Below are 20,642 nucleotides of genomic sequence, written 5' to 3'. Positions count from 1 at the left end.
ACTGTCTGTGATTTTTATGTATAAAATTGTTCTCAAATTTTAATATGATAAATCTATTCTTACATATAAAATACTTTTTCTAAGAGTTTTATCCATTTTACTAATTTCAATATCAACAAGTATCTACAATTATAAGATAACGGATGACGTATTAATTGTATAAAAGTTAACACCTAAAAATGAAACATAGAAACATCTTTTAAATTCTACATAAGTGCCAGTAATGAACATATAATTATAAAAAACTATTTTCCAAAAACGTATAATTTACAAAACATATTTAACATGAATAAATTTTAATGCTTCAAATGGAAATAAACTCTCAAAAATATCTTACACAGAGTCACAAATGGTTTGAATAACGCTCAATCCTTAAAAGAATATATCCTACATCAAGCGCAAAACAAGAAATTCAGTTCGTGGTTGCCGAAGGGTACAGTCTTGTCAATTTCCTGCTGATTTTCAAACAGTCCGAAGAATCCAGCGCAGAGCGACGAGCAGCGAGGGGAGGCAGGAGAAAATGACGAGGTTCGGACTAATTCACGAGAATGGACCACTGTGTGTGCCCACCGGAACATCCGACCAGCGAGGATAGACCATCAACCGATTGTAATCAGACCACCCTCGGCTCCCAGCAGCCCCACACCTTTCTTACCTCCATACTTTTCTTCCACGGAATACTCGGTTCGTTGTAACCGATGCTCCGGCCCAGGGACTTTCTATAGCTGTAACTCGATTTTCAACTACTCATCCTGACCCACTCGTTTCCCGTATAACCGGCCAGGGAGGTGATGAAATGAGTAAAAGATAGCGGCAGCAGACGGAACAAAGGAAACCGATTGGCAAGAAGGAAATGTTTATCGCGCCGATTTTCGGTCCTTGATTCGTTCCTCGTCAGTAAAGAAAACGAAACGCGGTCTTTTAATACCTTTCTGACCGGTGAATTTGTTTGTAAAAAATATCTTTCAACTTTAACCCTTCGCGAACGGATGTCGACATTTCGACGTGATGAAATTTTCATATTTGGAAGACTAAATCGCAAACGAATGTTTTAATTACTCGAATAGCAAGAGGTCAGCACGTAGTTTCCTTTGTTCTATTATTTAACACTAAAATTACCGAGCAGTTGACTTGTTGAAATTTCTTTATAGAAACTCCAAGAGTGCATCTATTGAAACTTTGATTGACTTGTAATTCAATTTGCGTATCGCTACATCAATTTCTTTAATTATTTCTTAGTCAAACAACTGTTACCTTTGTAATAATTGTGAAAGGAAGAAATCAGGAATGGATCGTCCATCTGGTAGTTTTAGTGTTAAGCAATTGATATATAATTTAGCTTCATCTGCTGAAGGTTTTGTATTTTCAAAGCATCTTCGTCCATAAAACGTTAATATATAATTAATTAATATATATATATAAAAAATAATTTAAATGATTTAAACTAATGAATACAATGTAAAACGATCTTATAAACATCTGCATTGCTTTCAGGCATAAATTAATGTAAGTGTAAATACAATGAAATTCATGAACAACTCGAAGCGATCAACACAAGTATACTCGTGACCGGTCAACAAAGTGTTAACATTTGCCGTACCATGAGTCTCTTCGAACCCTGAACTCATGACTATTATCTTTTTATAATTTTTGCATTGCTCAATAGTTTTAGTAACGTAACTATTAAAAGAGCCTTAAAGTAATAAAATATAAGTTCAAAATGTTTGTGTTAGCAAAGTGTAACGTGACTCCAAACACGGTCGTTTGCGAACTCGCTAAAATATACAGTACTAGAGGGATTAACACATTCGAGAACGATGACCTAGCATGTGGGTCATGCTGGTTGATCAGTCAGTCATTATTCATGGTACGATTAGTCCGTTATCGGTAGACGGCGGATATTTCTACAAAATCGAAATTTCCTAAAGTAATTTGAAGGAAAAATAATCAAGTAAAAACTGGCCTTTTCTGTTAAGACCTTTAGTAGATTGGAAAAAAAGTAACAGCATTCTGAAGTTATTATAGACATTTGTCTGCTGTACGTTCTAGGCACTCGCGTTTGTCGTGAATACATACAAAAATAATAAAATTAGAAGACCGAAATTTATAATAAAATCTAAGGGAATGTACATTACAATAATAATAATCTGAAGCACAGTTTTCCTATTTATATATTTTCCAATTTCACTTTTTTTAGTCTTATACAAATTGTTATAAGCAGATAGCGTTGAATGTCTTAACTCCTTGGCCTGTAATTTCTTTCGTAACTGCGTTAGAAAAATTTTATTATTAATAATTCCCTATAAATAAAAGCGAATTCCATGTTCCTTCTGTGCTTTCATTCGCTCTAAAGATTAACACTAAAACTACCGGACGGATTAAATTGACATACATTAGAACTTTTATTTTGCAGGTATTCGAATTATGAAGGCGTTTTTGCGAAAGATTTTTAATTAAATGTACATATTCACGCAGATACGAGACTTGGAGACCCTCGAATCTCAAAAAATGTATTGTTCTAATTTTTATAAGACTGGAAATAAGTGACTTTAATTGCTCGGTAGTTTCAGTGTTAAGATTTTGCACTAGAAAAATAACATTCAATTTCAATTCGAAGAAGCAGCATTTACATTTGCTAATTTCTATTCACATTTTTTGCCACGAATCCGGCAGGATACGGTGAGACAACGAGTTAACGCCGCAGCAAGAAGATTGGCGCGAACACGTCCTCACACGCGAAACCGATGATTGATTCCCGATGCGAACCGGATTTGCTCAAGTTTTCTGTCGAGTCGAAGAAATCGAAATGCGCTAACCAACTGAATGATCGGGTTAAGTCTCACCGCTTTGACTCGAACGACGTCAAAGGTCCCGAAACGGTGGGCGGGAAAAATGCAAATGGGGTCAACAAACCGGCGCGTTAATAGTAGAAACGGGGAATGTACCTTAAAATTGTGGAGTAAAGTGGAGCAATTAGGTATAGAGTAAACGAACCAGATTTTGCGGCGGCAAAATGCATATTCAGCGAACTCGCGGAACAACCAGGCCACTGTACTAAATCGACGGTTTTACTGCGTCTTTCCTGCTTGGCGGCGCAAATATTATTTATTGCCTTACAAGATTTCCATAACTTCACACTAAAGATTCCTATAACTCGTCGAACGGTGCAGTTTTCAATCCCTCGACTGAGTCAGCTCTGATCGTGACCATGTTTAATATGCGTGTATATATACGTGTGCGTGTGTGTACATTCAATCTTACTACCTGCACTGACGATGTTATTAAGAATAACATTGTACGTACTATGAATGCTAATGTGCAATTTATAACTTATAATATGAGCATCTGATGAAAAATTAAATTGAATTTCGATGAAACATTAATTAAATTCGTTGAACAATTACTATCTCTGACGGAAAGTATATAATCAATTAAATGTAGTGTTTGTCGTAATAATTCTTTACTTATCAAATTAAATAAATAACCGTATGCCTAATTAAGATATTTATATAACTATGAATATGTTTGAGTTGAAAGTTCAATCAAGTTACTGGAACTTTTTGATTGCAGTATGGAAGATTACATTTGGAAGCGTTTTTGTTCCATTACCGTTTGTTTTCGAAATAAAAGCAATTGGTTTTGTGATATGGTAAAACACCGATTTTCATCTTTTATAATTAATGTCTCATTGATTCATACGAGTTTTTGTTTGGAGACAAAATATCGATATCTTTCCGATTGGTGTTTATTGAATCTCTGCAGCAGCTGTATTAATTTCTCCAATTTTCACTGGATAATGTATTCCAGTTCGCAGGTCATTGCATACAGCTTCGATTACTTGTATTACCGTTTATGAAAGCCAAGTTTAATGGCCATTGTCACTTAATTTAATATCAACCTCAATCGATTAATTTTATTTACCGTTGCAACCTGTATGATCACTCTGTTGCAATATATTCGTCTGAACATCAAGCGGGTTTGAAAATCAATTTTATATTCCTCGTTCATTGTAAATTTGTTGCAACAAATATGTTGAACTGCAGTGTTTAGAAATAAATATAAATACACTTTAGAAATAAAGTAATTAAGATGCAAGTGTGCATGATTTTTCTTACCAGATTTTTTACTGTTGATAGATATAATAATCATTTGGCAAAATTTTCTACGTCATTCACAATTATGCAATTAATAATAAATTTTCAATAAGCATTTGAATAAGTTTTTAAAAGTATTTTAAATAAAGCATTGTAAAATAATTATTCACTTCTTTTAATCATTTATTTATTCCAAACAAAGAAAGCGAATAAGAATATTTTTTTTATTCGGGAAAATTTAAATTATTTAATTAAATATCAACAATTACTATTTGTAACAGAAGTAGTTTTAGTTCTTGTAGAAGTTTATTAGCAGTATAAAATGATAGTTAAGTGTAATACAGTTAAAAGTTAATTTTAGGAATCCATTATTAAACGTATTAATTTCATATTATTCGCTTCAATAATAAAAACGAAAAGATTCATTTTAATACCGTATGAATTATCACGGAAGAACGGAAGTTATTATTTTCAATTTTAGAAATAAAAATTATCATGCAAAATGAGTGCTATAACCTTTTTGCCATAATGATTCTTTCCAATTAGCGGAAAACATTAAACTTAAAATTCACTTTATACTACGATCCGAGGCTTAAATATTGCTTTTCGTGCTTTGCGTTTGCTTAACAAACTCTGCGGTTCCGTAGGGTACCGTAGGGTAACGTTTCTTAACAGTTTTATGAAAGAATACTTCAACTTGATTTTCTGCCATCATTTCGTTCCATAATACTTCTTTTATACTAATTTTACAAATTGACTCTATCTGTATTTGTTTCCTTAATTTACATAAGAAAAACAATTACGAGCCTTATCAGAATACATGGAATATTATTTAATGTGTATAGCAGAACTGGCTGAGCTAAATTACTTTCTAAATTTTAACAGGAACACCGGAAGCAAATTTACCATCGCCCATAACGTAACGACGAAGTTACATATTTAATACACAACTTATATCGGCGAATTAAAATGATCACTCGTACTTTGATTGTTAAGTTGAAAGAGTTTAAGAAATTATATATGTACACTAATTACCTTTTAAATACACGATTTTGTTTTAAATACAATTCAATCAAATGACCTATAAAAAAATCTGTTGTTATATTCAGATTTTTGCGTATAAACTGTAAGGTATAGCGAAGAATATTGATATATCGAAATTTTTAATAATTTGTTCAGGTATATATTTTTATTGCGATAGAACAATTTTATAGTTTGTTTCTTTACAGTCGATTTATAACGGCACAATTATTAAAAATAATCTCTCGCAATTCTACGACTGAAATGAAAAATTAAATGAAAGTCACTAAGCTTTCCTTTGGAACTTACTTCGAAAGTTTAATTTAGTTTGAGGCCTGTCGATAAGCTGACAGAACTTAGAGTACGTATTGAAGCGAACTCTAAGCAAAATGAAAAATTTCAAGGCTTTCACGTCATATGTTTACCCTAAAATAAATGATCAGCCTTTATTATTGTAAAAAATTGTAACTATAAAATTATGTATTACATACACAAGGAAATTGTACAATCTTTATTTTTGCAGCAATCGTCAACCCAAAAAGGGTACACGTTATAATCGTTTATGTTCAATTTAAAGAAATAAGTTTTAGAGTAATTGCAGTTCATTGTTTTATTCACACAAATATATGTACATAGATATATTGCAATTAAATACAGAGAATAGTTAATTCAAAAATTATGTTCATGTGGAAATATATTTTTCTATTGTCTCGATCATAAATTTATATATTTCATACCTATTTGACATTTTCGGAATACTTAAATTTGACTGGTTTATATAAACTTTTATAGGTCCCAGTACAATTAATTTCTGAAAGAAAAAGTATTTATATTTTTCATATATGTTCATACATATACACACAAATGTATATATTCCTAAAAAGAAATACACAAATTTCACACAAATGAATACAAAGTACAGTTTCAGTGTAATATAATTGACATTATCGCTCCACTCTTTTTATAACATGTTTCTTAACGATTTTTTGTGGCCGTCTGTTTCAGAACACTACCACATATTTGTAGGAGATCTAAGCCCGGAGATCGAGACGCAGACCTTGAGGGAAGCCTTCGCTCCCTTCGGCGAAATCTCGTAAGTCCTCTTAATCTTGCTCATTAAAGACGACTTACCGTCCTCTTCGTGGTATACGAGTGATAATATAGCGATGTAATGTGAACAGCGATCTTTCGTGCATGCAACGTTAACGAATCGTGCCGCGGTTGAGAAGTCTTTCGTGCCAGTCAAACCTTCCATTGTGTCGCATTATTGATGTAATTTATTGCGTCGACTTTATATATTACTTCGAAGTGATGAAATACCAGTAAATATTACCTCGCGACGTACATTCTCACGTACAGAACACCTTTACTTTATTATTAACTGGAAAATGAAGCACTAATAAAGTGTTCCCATTTTTTTTGCTTTCTTATTTTACTACTGAATACTTCCTTTTATATATGCATCGAAATTTAAAGTGTAAAAATGAAATGTATGCATATAAAAATATTACGCAATACATAATATTATATATATGTGCAGCAGTAATAAATTTCTAAAAACTTCTCGTCTATACAATATTAACGAATGTTCATTCTGAAGAATATATTACAAATTTATTTTCCATATTTCTGATCAATTTTCTATGATATAAATAAAAAAGGTAGAATGTTCAACACTTGGGATGAAAATATAAATGCACTTCAACTGTTGTCAAATAAATCAACCCTTTTTTTTATAAAATAATTGTATAACAAAATGTAAGAACATCTTGTGTATACGGAAACCTAGTTTAAATGATTGTATACGTTTTACCACCATTTACTGTTGAAAGTAATAGGAGTTGCAGTTGTAGTAAATTGACCTAGTTTGGTAAAAAGGAGTCACTCTAGAGGAGAGATCTGAATATTTCGTTTTATTAACCGCACAGATTTTGCAGGTTTATTGCACCTTTAACGAGACTAACCAGTCTCTCACGTCGCGATCTTTTACGAGTGCCTCATCATTCGGCGTTCCACGATGCACCGACGCGAAGTATAATAATGTTTATCTTTCCATGATCTATGATCCACCTAACTTACAAACCGGAGATACCTTGCTCCCTATTCCACTTACGGGTCGATAGATGCACAACGATAATATTCTGAGCGTCGATTGCTTTCAAAGTCGGTCATCGTACTCACGAGATGAATTTATGCAAGTATTATATCTTGATGGATCCTATCAATAAGTCAATAATCTGTGTCAATTTATATTATAGGAAAACTTCATTTGCTAGTTACAATATGAACAGTGATTAGATATACGCGTAAAAAAAAATAGCAGTTCGTGTAAGTTTTACACTGCAAAATTAATGCAAACTTTTAGTAACCTTTTGAAGTAAAATATATTTTTTGAAATAACAAAGTTACGGAAAGTTGAAACCTTTAAGAGTCTTTCAGGATTATAATATTCAGAGTGATGGAAATTAAAAATTTTTGGTCATCGTATGTGATCATAAGTGGCCATATAAAATGTAGTGAAATGTTTATAGAATATAAAAAATTACTAAAATTTAAATATTACCATCGAGTCAACTCGAACGCAATAGAGGTTAGGGAAATTAAAGTGGGCGTTATATCGCTACATTTTTTTTAGCGCGCTGCGTATTATGCATCGAATTTTTTGCTATAAAAATTCACGTAGCTTTATAAAAAGTGTACTTTAACATATACTAAATATCAAATGAATCTGGCTTTTAGTTTTCAGAAAAAAAGACTCATAAAAATGTACCACTTTTCATACAGATATAATTAAAAGGATCTCCTATTTAAATCATACACTGCCAGCTCGAGTTGAAAGTTTAACTCCTCGTATTTCTAACTGAGATGCATTTATTCTGTACAGTGTTACTACTCAAAATAGATATTTTTCAAATATTTAATGGATATTATTATACTTAATAGTTACTTCCTATTCAATACAGTATACATTCTTATTACCTAGATATTTTCCTTCTAAATTACTGCTTAGACACTACTGCCATTCACTCTAACATCAAGTGCATGTAAATTTTATATCTTAAAATTACTGTAAACTGTGGGGAATGATAGACGCAAAACCTTTGTTATCGATAATCTTTCAAGTATATATTGAAATTTTTAAAAACTAGAAGAATTGAACTAGTACAATATGCGTTCACCGTCACTATGGTTGATCTAGTTTTACTTTACAGCAAATTTCTTATAAATCAAACATTCTTTTTTAATCCTCTATACTTTAATTTATTTCTCAAAACATTATCACAGCACTGTAATTATCGAAGTAACTATTCGATAGTTCACACGTGGAACGCAATAATATACCAATTTACAGGCATTAGCGGAGCATTAGCAGAGCAAGCAAACACATTAGCAGAACCTTCATTAAATTGGTTGTCCCGGTGTTAAGGTTAGATCAAAGTAATACCAATAGAACGGGGTTACGTTGTTTTTCTAATGGGTCGTTAGTGTGAAATCAAGATACGATTTCATTATCTTTTACGATGTCCCTAACGGCGCGAACTCGATTTCGCGAAAGGATTAATTCATCGAAAGGAGAACGTGTTCGCGTTGCGGAAGTTCTGTAAAATTCCCGGGAACAGTGAAATTGGAAGACTATAGAGCTTTAAATGCATTACCGTTTAATGGGAAATAAAAAGTTCTTCGTTTATGCGCTCTAACGAACGCGATTCGAATCATTGATCTAGTATCGGTTATGCCCCCGGTATCTGATACTGCCGGACGAAAAACCGACTCGTGTTCAACCGGGAATCACCATATTTAAAGCCGGCGCGTTTGCTTCGCAACGGCGTCGATGTCACGCGCATATTTGATTTGTCATTGCAATGTGAAATATGTTTCTCCCCACCTGTCACCCCCTCTTTTTTTGCTGGCACGCACGCGCGTCGTTTAAGTATTCATCACGCTTTCATTCGTAAAATCACATTTGCCGAAGTGTGTATTTTGTTATCGGGCTCGTACGGAATATCATATTTCACCGCGACATGGAATTCCAAGCTGGAATCACGAATAATATTTACCGATCCCTGATATTTTGATTTTGAAATAACAGCCGCTTACCGTTCACAACGGTTGTTTTTTCGTCTCCAAATGGAAAATATGTTAATCGCGGGAAACGAGTAAAACGTTTTGTCCATGTTTCTTTGAAATACTGTATGGTAAGATTTGTTTAGATACGTTGAAATTTTGACTTGCTAGACTTTTATAGGCAAAATGTTTGGAACATATAAGTGTATCGGAATTTACGGTGCATCTCGAAATGAAGTATTCACCGTGCGAAATCTATTAACGGACGTAGATTAAAATTTCGTCGTGCAAGGCTACATTTTCGAGGAAATTGATTTAAAAGATTCGTCAAGCACGCGTCAAATTGAATACAGTTTGATTAACGTGTTTGCTCGTTTCGGGTTGTTTCTACTTAATGAATATAGATGTTAATAGCGTTATGACGTTCTTCTCCCTTTCAGAATGATTTCATGTGTAGCAATGATTTAATGTGTAACGAGATGTCTACAAAAAATATTGGTCTTCCGAAGTATTCTTTTCTATTTTTCTAAGAAATTTATGGACAATATTCCCTATGTTCCGTTAAACTTTATTCAGTTGCATATTGTCCATTTCATTCGACGAATTGCCACTGTTATTCGATGAATTTATTTATCTTCTATATTCGTTCACGTATTACAATACAGACACTGCACTGAACAGAATAAAAATATTTTTGGCCGACACAGTACATAATTTTTCTGAAATTTATGCATTCAATATTTTACTGTATCCGAAACCAGTAATGCTTGTTCACATGTTTTCCAATGTAGAAATGAGAATTAATTAAATCTTTTTGAGTACACGACATTTTTCCGTGTAGCTTTTAATAAATATTCATTCGAATATTTCTGCCATGCGTGAAAGAATGCACTACTTTACCTACCATACAACATGCATATAAACAGAGTAGACCCTTATCGTTATGATATTCCTATCAGAATCAAATCAATAAAAATACTTCTCTTTTATGGGAACTACTGTTTATTGAACAGTGCACTATATAAGCATTTTGTTACAAACTATATGTTTACACACGATTCAGTATAAACAGAACATTGTGATTGATGAAATGGAATTTTATTATTACCGCGCGAAAATACACATTGTTGACTATAATAAATACATGCTGACTATCTAATTCCTAATCTTCTCTGGATTCATAAATTCTTCACTGTTGGTAAACAAATGACCATTTTGTCTCATAATATAGTTCCTACTATTCGCATATTTTAATAAGATATCTTGCATTAAGTTTTATGCACAACTGCTGCTAACTGTAGACGTTAAACTTTCCTGCGAATATATGTATACAAATAATCTAATGAGTAGACATACTCTATATATATATATATATAATACTTTTGTGGATCAGTATGAATACAACAATGGCTACTATGTTGGATCAAAATATCCCAGCATTCGTTACCGGAGGGTTAATGTAAATCTTCTCAACCAGAAAAACAGAAAATCTCCAAACACCATAACATTTTATCAAAACAAACATTCTCTCAGATATACGGAAGGGTTGCAAAAATGAATTCACACGGGCCGAATAAAACGTTCCCTGTTACCTGTACATCACGCAAATCCGACGGACCGGCAAAATAATAAGAGTAGCTCTAAGAGGATTAAAAGCACTAATCTCGAATAATGCGAGCGGGCACGCCGAATATACACGTATATCGTGAAATAGGACTTTTACGTATGTATCCGTCAAACGCAGACACGGGAGGGTTAAAAAAACAGAAAGTTCATTCGAAGCCTCATATTTTCTAGCATTCTTACTCCTTTGCACTTTATCATCTTTCGATCATCTTTTGATTTGACGCAATAAAACTATAAAATTCGATATTTAATGTTGAACTTCGTATAATACATCAGTATGTGAAATATCGGAATAAAATAACTTTGTTCTAGTGAGAAACTTTCTAGTGAGAAATGTTATTTAACCCTTTGCACTTTAAAGGTGCCTCTCAGTTGCCACTCGATTGCAATACCAAAATTGTAAAATTTCATATTTAATATTAAGTATTGAGCAATGCGTCAATACCTGAAATGTGGAAATAAAATACTCTAACCGGTTAACTCCCGAACTACCGAGAATTTAATACGATTTATATGTAATCTCTATAAAAATTCAAACAATAGATTATTTTCAGTTTCTTCAGGCATTCATTATAATATTCATGCGAAACTATTTATTTCCAAAGTCATTTCGAATATTCAATGCTTCGACGATATCAATAATTGCGATAGAGAGAAACCGAAACTGGTCATTTTGACCGGTAGTTCCAGTGTCAAACGAACAAACTACTGCCAAAAGCTGTATAAACTCGGCTGCGTCGAAAGAGACCCGCAAAACGTAGCAGGGTTAATCCCCGGAATCCCCGCGTGTAACCAGAAAAGCATTCGTTTGACAGGAAAATTCCGGAGAGCGACGAGTTCTAAGATCGTGAACTTTCAATCTAAAATCCGAACTTAGCGTGACATTCGTGTTCGACGGCAAAACAGCTGGAAGGTACGTACAGTTCGCATCGCTTGGTACAAGTAGACGGCAGAAAAATGGGACCCTCCGGAAAAATCGATTCAAACTCGCTTCACGTGTACCTAAGCCGCGCTTTAAAAAGCTAGTGAAAAATTGCCAACGGTTTTCCTCTTTTATTTTGTTTCCCGGCCCCTCGCGTCCCCCGCGACCCGCCAGCGCGCTCCACTATCTATGCACCTTCCAGTCCGAGTTCCTTTTTCTCCGCGCCCCCGACCGCGTTCTTCGTTTGACCGGCGCACACCCTCCCACAAACGCTTTTCTTGCCGCGCTTGGTATGTGCCGAACGCTTCGGGTTAATTGTATGCCCCTCGAGCGACCACTTTCGTCCGACAGTCGATTCAAGAGAAATATCGACGTACAGTTTTCGAAGAATCGGAAGATTTTTAAGATTTACAGCGCTCGATTCACGGACGTGGCCGAAATTGATTCCCCGAACGCGGCAAATTGCGAGGGAAACAATTATTGCGACTTACGGCGCGATGAGAAGAGGTAGATGAGCGAAGTAATCTTGAAACGGATCAACTAAATATATGAAGTATGGAATTAATTTATGTGAATGGTGTTCTAATCTGATTGTAATATGCCTGCCGCTCTTCTGCATCCGTTTGCGCCCTATCTATATTTTCTAATCTTTTTTGACACTCCTATATATATATATATAATTTTAACATATTTATTATTTATTTATTGTCGTTATATCTATCTATCTATCTATTTATTCCCGTTATATTTATTTATTTTTATATCTCTTCGTATTTTGTTGTATTTTATTTTATTTTATCTTATATGGCGAAGGTCCGGGAACCTCTATGAGTGAAGCTATTATATATGGTAGTTACGCCTGCTTTGCAACATTCCATTTACTTCAAATGCAACTATAGCTTACATATGTACAGAACTCTTTCTCCTATTTTCATATTTTCAATTTTTCACAAATATTAATATGTAAAATTTCACTTAAACAATTCCAGAACACCCGAAGCTGACAGTAAAACATCAAAACCAAATTTTACTCCTGCAATGATTAAGTAATACTATTAGAAACATAATTATCTTCATACATTCTGATCCTTATATATTCAGTTATCAAGTACAAAATAATATTCAAAGTTACTAATCTAAATGGTAATATTTCATCAGTCACACCAAATTCGTTATTCAACTAGACCACGCTAAAGCATTAAAAAAGAAGAAATAATATTACACAGAATACTGCATCAATATTATACAAGAAACAAACATCTGTTTCAAATAATCGTTTCGTTCCCAATTATCCATTCCACCAACACTACAATAAATTTGATCAAATATCCCATTGCCAATCAATACCATCACTCCTGTCCGCACGATAAAAAGAATTTTCTGTGGCACAGCAGTATAACCGTAGTAACTCGGTAGGACTGCTTAACAGGTAAAGTTACGAGGAAGGCGTGCAGTTAAACCGTGTTTCAATTAACACGTACGGCCATTAGGTAGGGGGAGTGGAAGGCCATAGAAGCGACTCCGAACGTGAGCTCGATACTTCCTGCGGGCCGTGTATTTTGGAGAATCCGGTACAACGTTAGGCCGTTAATATCGCAGCTTGATCTCAACCGGAGAACCAAAGCTCGCTTTCAGGTTTAAATGGCGACTAAGTAATCTCCACGCTCGCTTCTCCCTCGCTCTTCACCCTTAACCACTCTTCACCATTACGCGCTGCAACTAATACGTGTAACTCTACCCTATGGTTACTACCACCACCGCAGACCGATGCATAGACAAATACTAAAACCGGTTCTCTCCAGCGTATTCCAGGTACCGCCTCGGCCCACTCTCATTCTTTCCACGTATTTCTCTCACTTTCAGTGAAAAATGACGTTTCGCGAATTATGACTTACGATGCCGATTCCGTCACGTTTTTGACGCGGTCGACCCATTTGCACCGTGCGCTAAATGGTGTAGTATTATTGGAATTTATGTACATACACAGCTGTACGATTCTGTACGAGATGTATATTAATGTTTGACGTGAAGTATGTAAAGAAATAACGTTTTATCGCGGTCCTTTTGTTGAATTGCGGTAAACCTTTCTACTTACTTATTTGAATAAAAGTTAGTAATTGTATTAACGAGTGACTAGTTTATCATATTTGTTGATATATTTATATTGAGGCGTGTTTTTATGTTTCATCATAGATCGTAATAATAACAGAGCAATGCTTGCGAAAATGACGATGGAGATAAATTGTGGATAAATGTTTGTAAATAATTTAACGAATAAATTAATTATTAATGTTGATTTATTTTAATATAAGTTGGTTCTGTACCACTAGTTCTGTACACACCGGCGTGAACGTGTCAAAGATGGAAGATTGAAGATACATCTATTAATTTAAAAGGTTATTATTAAGTACATCGATTTTCAGAAGTCTCGACTACACAGTTTCATAAAAAATTAACGAAATTATGGATTAATCCTTGCGCGATGGATATCGGACTTTTCAGACTCAGAATAGTTTATAAATAAAGTTTCAAAATATTATTAATACGAAGATCAATATTCTGAAGTAGAACATATGTCACTTAAAGTTGTCTGTAGGGAAAAATACATAAATTTACAAGAGATAAAATTCTCGTCGATTGAGTCGAAGTGAAAAACAATTTAAAATTTCATCATGTTCCCGTCAAATGTTATTAGTAAAGTAAATCAGTCGATTATAATAGCGAAGAAAATCGCACAATAGTAAATGAGTTTTAACACGATTAAAATTCTTCAATATTTAACACCAGAACTATCGTACCAGTCACAATGACTGATTTCGATTCTTTTATTTCGCAACTATTGATATCCTCAAAGCATTGAATATTTGAAATGGTTTTGAAAATAAATAGTTTCACTTGAATGCTGAAGAAACTGAAAATAATTTATTGTTAGAATTTTTATAGGGATTACATAGTTATTGTATTAAATTCTGGGTAGTTCTAGAGTTAAAATAGCACATTTTATCTTATGGACTTGAAAATAGTATTCAAGTAAATGTGTAGGTACAAAAATATTCAGTTGCCACTAGATGTGTAGCTAGCGTGTACTTCACACGCAGGTAGTTTACTTGCTACTCACTTGCGAAATAACTCGTGGCTATTAAACACGTTCAATGTAATCAATAGGGGTAGTAAACTCACCAGTGAGCAACCGAAGCGGGTCGGAGTTGAAGAGCCGGCTACTTTATTCGCTACTCGTCGACAAGTTTACTCTTTAGCTATTAACACGTTCAAGCCGGCGTGACGCACCGATACGTCGCCCCTGGATGCTTCCATCTAACGGTAAATAATAATATAAATAATAAGTAATATAGAATATCGGTTTGCGCCATTATTCCATCATTTTCTATAAAAAAGGACACACATATTTAATAGGCGGAAAGCTGAGGAACTGCTAACTTAAGTGTTAATACTGACAGTGTTCAAATATTAATCATAATTAGACTGGATATGTTCATTCATTGATAGTGCAAGGAAATTTTACAAAATGTAAAGTAATACAAGTTTGAACAAGGTTCAGTGATGTTTTTTGTTTACATGCAGTTCAGAATGTAAGTTAATATATTTGTATAATTTTTCTTATCTTTGTCAGGAATGTTTCAAAAAAGTTTAATCGGGTTTAACAAAAATGGAATACTTCAAATTACTGTCACAAGTTTGAGAAAATAGAAAACCAGTAACAAAATAATGAAATATAAATATAAATTATGGTATTTTCCAGAATATACAAACTCCGAATTTATTAACACTAAAACTATCAGAGGGGTCAAAATGATCTATTTTTCATGTCGTATTTTTGCAATGATTAAAAAGGTGACAGACGTTTCTCTGAGAAATTATTACAGAAATTGATTTAATAACACGCAAACGGTATTTTCAGGGTTAAAAATCAAATTTGAACTGATTTTCCTACTACATTGTAAGTAGTGTAACTCAACACAATTCAGCCATGCCATTCATATATTAATCTTCCCATCTATTTTAACAATGCTTCATAACTATAAAGGCCATTAGCAAGAACAGAAAAGTTGGTTTTTCTGTATTAAGGGAATAAAAATGATAATAAACCCAAATAAGTACAAATAACATTAGTATCTTACTTTCATGCTAGCGAAGTCATTATACAATAAAATAAAATGGTCTGCTTACTGCAAGTTTCTTCGTATATATCTGCAAAAATGCAAAATTATAAAAACGTATACAAATCTGTCTAAATATCAAACTTTATATTACAATCACACACTTTTTTTCAATAGTACGACTGTTAAACTTGTCTTCTTCTACTTTTGAAAAATCCCGTCAATGGCTCGCAGATTAAAGTGATTCGTGTAATTTCCTCAACAGTATACCGCTACATAATACAACTGGATTCGCAGAAAGGAAAATGTTAAGTGGATATCGTGATGCTCAATGGAAGTATCGCGTAACGAGCAGTGGCCGACGTGTTCCTGAGTGGTTCGGAACACACGGTCCTAACCAAGATTTTGCTATTAATATTTAACTGCACTGGAAAGATTAAAAAGTTTCAGGAATTTTAATATAGCTTCTCTCAAGGGAGTCGTTTTCATGCGGTGACCGCTGCCAGACGCATATAGCCGAGTTTTCCCGAGGTACTACTGACAAATGTATGCGTGCATGTTTCACGCATACATCGTTCGCGAGTTAGGTGAGCATCGGCGCGCATTTTTATGTACAGTGTGTTCGCTAAATTTTTCCACGACCATCCGGGGAGTGATTCTCCGTAACAAATAGAAATTGAATGGAATAAATCGCTTTCATTCTCTAACTGTTCGATAATCATGTATTAACTGTAATTTCGTGCATTTTTTCTTCTTTAAACACTTCTGTTAAATCGACTGTATAAAATATTTTTTTAAACCTGGCGCGGAATTAGTGGTAGTCATAGCTGGACTGTGAACATTTACGTGAATTTAAATTTTTACGATTAGTTGGAATTTCTTATAGTTTTTGTGGCACTTCGGCGAAGATAAAAGTGTAATGAAATTTTATTCGATATTTTACTACTCCGAGCTTTAGACCGTCAAAAATCTATTTATCAAATTTGCAGCGGAGTTGTAGATAATTGGAAAGTACATTGATTGGTGAGTTGTAAAGGGAAAGATATTTTATTGCAGGATTCTTTAATCGTAATTTAATTGCAATTTATGGTGTTGTAAAATGAATAAGCAGAAATAAAGGTAATAAAGTATTATGTTTGTAATATACAAGATATTGTACGCGATCATTACTATTTATTTACTATTATTATTGTATCATTATCATTTACACACCATTTATAACACAATTCTAGAAGAATTATTATTTAAATAAACAATAATATATGAAAAGAATTACTGAAAGATGCAATCCAATGACGACTTAACTTGCCTCGTAATAACGTGCACTCGTAATGAAGATTTCAAACAAAATTTGAAAAATACAAATATTATTCAGTTCTTTCGAAACAAATGAAAAACTAATTGTATATTATCAATCATTATGCTTCAAAGAAAACCTATACATAAAATTAGCATCAAAGTCTTTTCTTTTTACAGTAAATTATTAACAACAAACCAGATTTAACAACTGTAACTGAAGAAGAAATCATACAGCAAGGAGTTAACACTAGAACTGTCACATCTCTCAAAATAACAGACTTCAGTTTTCTTATTTCAAAATTATCAACATCTTACAAGTAATATCCGAAATAATCTGAAAAATAGATAGTTTCACTTCAGTAATTATTGAATTATATTATAATATAATCAATACACGAAGAAGTCGAAAAAAATCTATTCTTACAGCTTTTAGAAAGATTACACAATAATCACGTTAAACGTTCGATAGTTCCAGCGTTAACTGGCCATACCACTCACCAAATTAGCAAATATCAAAAACATCTCGCTTCCAGCAACTCGATTTCCATCAAACTGCTTCGTCGTTAGCAAAAAAAATGCTCGCGCGCCGGCTCGAGTAATATCTTTACTCTTCGATCGATTTCTAGATACGAGAAATAACACGACAGTAACGTGGAGGATGCTCTTCAAAATCGCTTCGATTACGGCTCCTATTTCTTGCCAGGCATAAAGGGGTACGAAGTGGTGGCGTAACATCGAAGATAAAAAAACGCGACTGCTTCACTTTACAGATCGTCGCCGTTGCGACGAAGGCGTGTAAAGAGGCGGCGGCGTAGGGTGGAGGGGATGGTTGAGAACGAAGAAGCAAGGGTGGTTGGAAAAGTTGACAGCCTCTGAAAGTTTCGACACCTTTAGGGAAAGCGACGGCTCTATTAGTTTGCAAACGACCGTACTTCTGCTCGAGATCTTTATCCGTAAAAGTACGCGTACAACTTCTGCGTGTTATCGACTAGATAGAGCCGAGGAATAGACTGCTTCAATTGTAATGTCCGGACATAATAATTTAGCTTTCACCGTCTCCAGGGGGGACGGTTATTCTTTTTCTTCTTTCTCTAATTCCGTCGGTGCAATTGATGAGCAGCGCCCGGACAGTTTCGTGTCGCTCGTAGCTTTTTAATTGCATCGATACAACTTGAACTTTCTCAATTCGAACTTAAAAGTCCGGGCGATCGTATATACCGCCGCCGCCTTTGTTGCGATAGACTCCAGTCACCGTGAAAAGAAAAATTATATCGGGGAGAATTTTTGCCCGCAATTGTTTCATGTTGACCCGATGAGCAAGGACATCGATGTCTGAGTATTTATTTGTTCGAGTAATATACGTTTATGTTTTGTGTCGAATATAGGATTTGTTACAATTAAATGAACAATATTCATTTGAGACGAGTTTCAGTTTGTTAGGACCGTTTTTAACATCGGGTGTCTATGTATTAAATGGAATTAACAATGGCAGTAGTGTCTTTTAGAGAAATTAATAAAGTACAAAAACTTTATTGTTTCGGTTTATAACTTTCCTGTGGTAGTTCGATGGATGTTCTTTATATTTTAATTAAAGCTGCAATAAATATATTTGCAGTGACTATACAAATCATTTATAGCCAACGTGGGTGGTCGTTAACAAAAATTGATATCGTACGTACTAAATTTCAGTTAGTTTCTAAACTTCCTCGAATTTCTGTCAGAGTCCGACGGCCTCGAGTTTTTACGTTTGCCAGTACACATGTCAGGTTCTATACTAGAAGCAAACCCTAAAGTGGACGAAGGATCAAAGCAAAATCCGGCGAAATAGCTTACCTCGCCGGATATCGAGTTTCAAGGGTGGAAGAGAATTATTACTTACTGATCTTTCGTTGGTTGCGTGCTTACTTATCCTCTTATTGGCTATCCCGAAGCATTTTAGTATTTCTTGTACCGACCAAACTGTTATTTACTTACTGACATATGTTATTTCATTCTACGAACCTGGAACACCAAGTATAACTTATTATAACTAGTGTGCTTGTTGAAAGGTTTTCAAGAAATAAATGATTTGATTCAAATAATTCGGGGTGTAGGAATGAATTTAATTATATAAAATTATTATACTTATTAAATTATATATTATACTGAAGGTTTCGTAGTCACCAGTGACTGAAAACTTTCATAGTGTCGTAGATCACGGTACCTAAGTTTTTAATTGAATTTGTACAACCTTATGCAGGTACATCTTAGCTTCAAATATTTAGTATTCATTAAGTGGTTTCCCGTAATCAAATATCTAATATAAAGAATAAACGTAGCGATAGATATACATAATGCATTTGCAAAAATTTATATAATGCAATCCTGACACATATTCACAAAAATATTATCATAAAACGTATAATACATCACAGAATATTTCAATTAAAAGTTTTCGAATTAAAAATACTGTTAATATTTTCATATAAATTCCAAAGTCAGTATGTTAGTTAGATTCAACGAGGTCTCAGCATAACGAAATGAAAGAATCACAACGGGTGATCAGTATTTTGCCAGATTACCAGCAGATGCAGTAGCGTTTACGCGAGTAAATACAGACCAGCACGGATCCACACAAATCTGTATACTGAAGAGCGTTGTGAATGTGCGGTCGCTTGATTTATATCCCCTTAAGATTATCACTCCTTCCGTTAGCAGAACCTATCCCCTCGTCTTCGCTCGCTACCCTGCTCCTAGAGCGTCTGCTACTTCTCTAAGTGGTTTGCGACTTCCTGCCACGGTCTACGAAGTGAATCTAAAGTCTAGAGTTCTCACTACAGCGGTTGAAATCTATAGATCAGCTACAGTCACTGAGTCGTCCGCGGTGAAATATACTTCACTATACGGACGTTTCATCTGTAAAAAGCTCCAACACGAATCCTCTAATTCTGTACCATTCGCTTGGCTTTGCTATAACCTCTGGTAACTTGAATGTAACAATTTGATATATTAACGCTGGAACTACCGAACAGTAAAATTAACTGTTTTGTATTCTCTTACATGACTTACAAAAATACATTCATTGAATTAAATATTTGTCTGTTTAAACTGAACGCGGCAAAAATAAGTGCATAAGGTTTCGAAATATATTTTCGCCACCTCAGAAAAAATCATGCAAATATTAAACCAATGTTCACGCAAACTAAATATGAACATGTTTCCTTCATTCACTTTGCTGAAGTGGTTAGTAAAAATGATTTGTATCATGGTTTCGTCGCATACTGGCTAGATGTAGATTGTCGAATCAGTTTAAACCTTCCCAGAGAGCGATAAATTTTATTACACGAGGGAGCAACATAATTTTGGAGAATTTACAATATCGCAATGCAGAAATAGGAGGATTGTAAATGAGAGTCATGAAATGTCTCCATAAACAAACAGTGTGTACCTATGTCTCGGAAAGGGAGCGTTTCCGTATTCATGTTTATACGAGTTTTCTTCATCCTTGAGATGAGTAGA

General features: G+C 34.1%; 1 protein-coding gene across 10 annotated transcripts in view; it reads left to right on the top strand.

Moving 5' to 3' along the window:
* Positions 1 to 20,642, top strand: part of LOC116433576 (cytotoxic granule associated RNA binding protein TIA1) — a 715,860-nt gene that overhangs the window by 554,458 nt on the left and 140,760 nt on the right. For all 10 annotated transcript variants that reach the window (XM_076374164.1, XM_031991797.2, XM_076374169.1 and 7 more), the window contains one exon: positions 6,120 to 6,207. In XM_076374164.1, coding sequence (XP_076230279.1) covers positions 6,120 to 6,207 — 88 coding nt within the window. The remainder of the gene's footprint in view (positions 1 to 6,119; positions 6,208 to 20,642) is intronic.

This window comes from Nomia melanderi, chromosome 2, assembly GCF_051020985.1.
Source record: "Nomia melanderi isolate GNS246 chromosome 2, iyNomMela1, whole genome shotgun sequence".
In the NCBI taxonomy this organism is placed as follows: domain Eukaryota; kingdom Metazoa; phylum Arthropoda; class Insecta; order Hymenoptera; family Halictidae; genus Nomia; species Nomia melanderi.
This window is presented reverse-complemented; position numbering and strand designations above follow the sequence as displayed.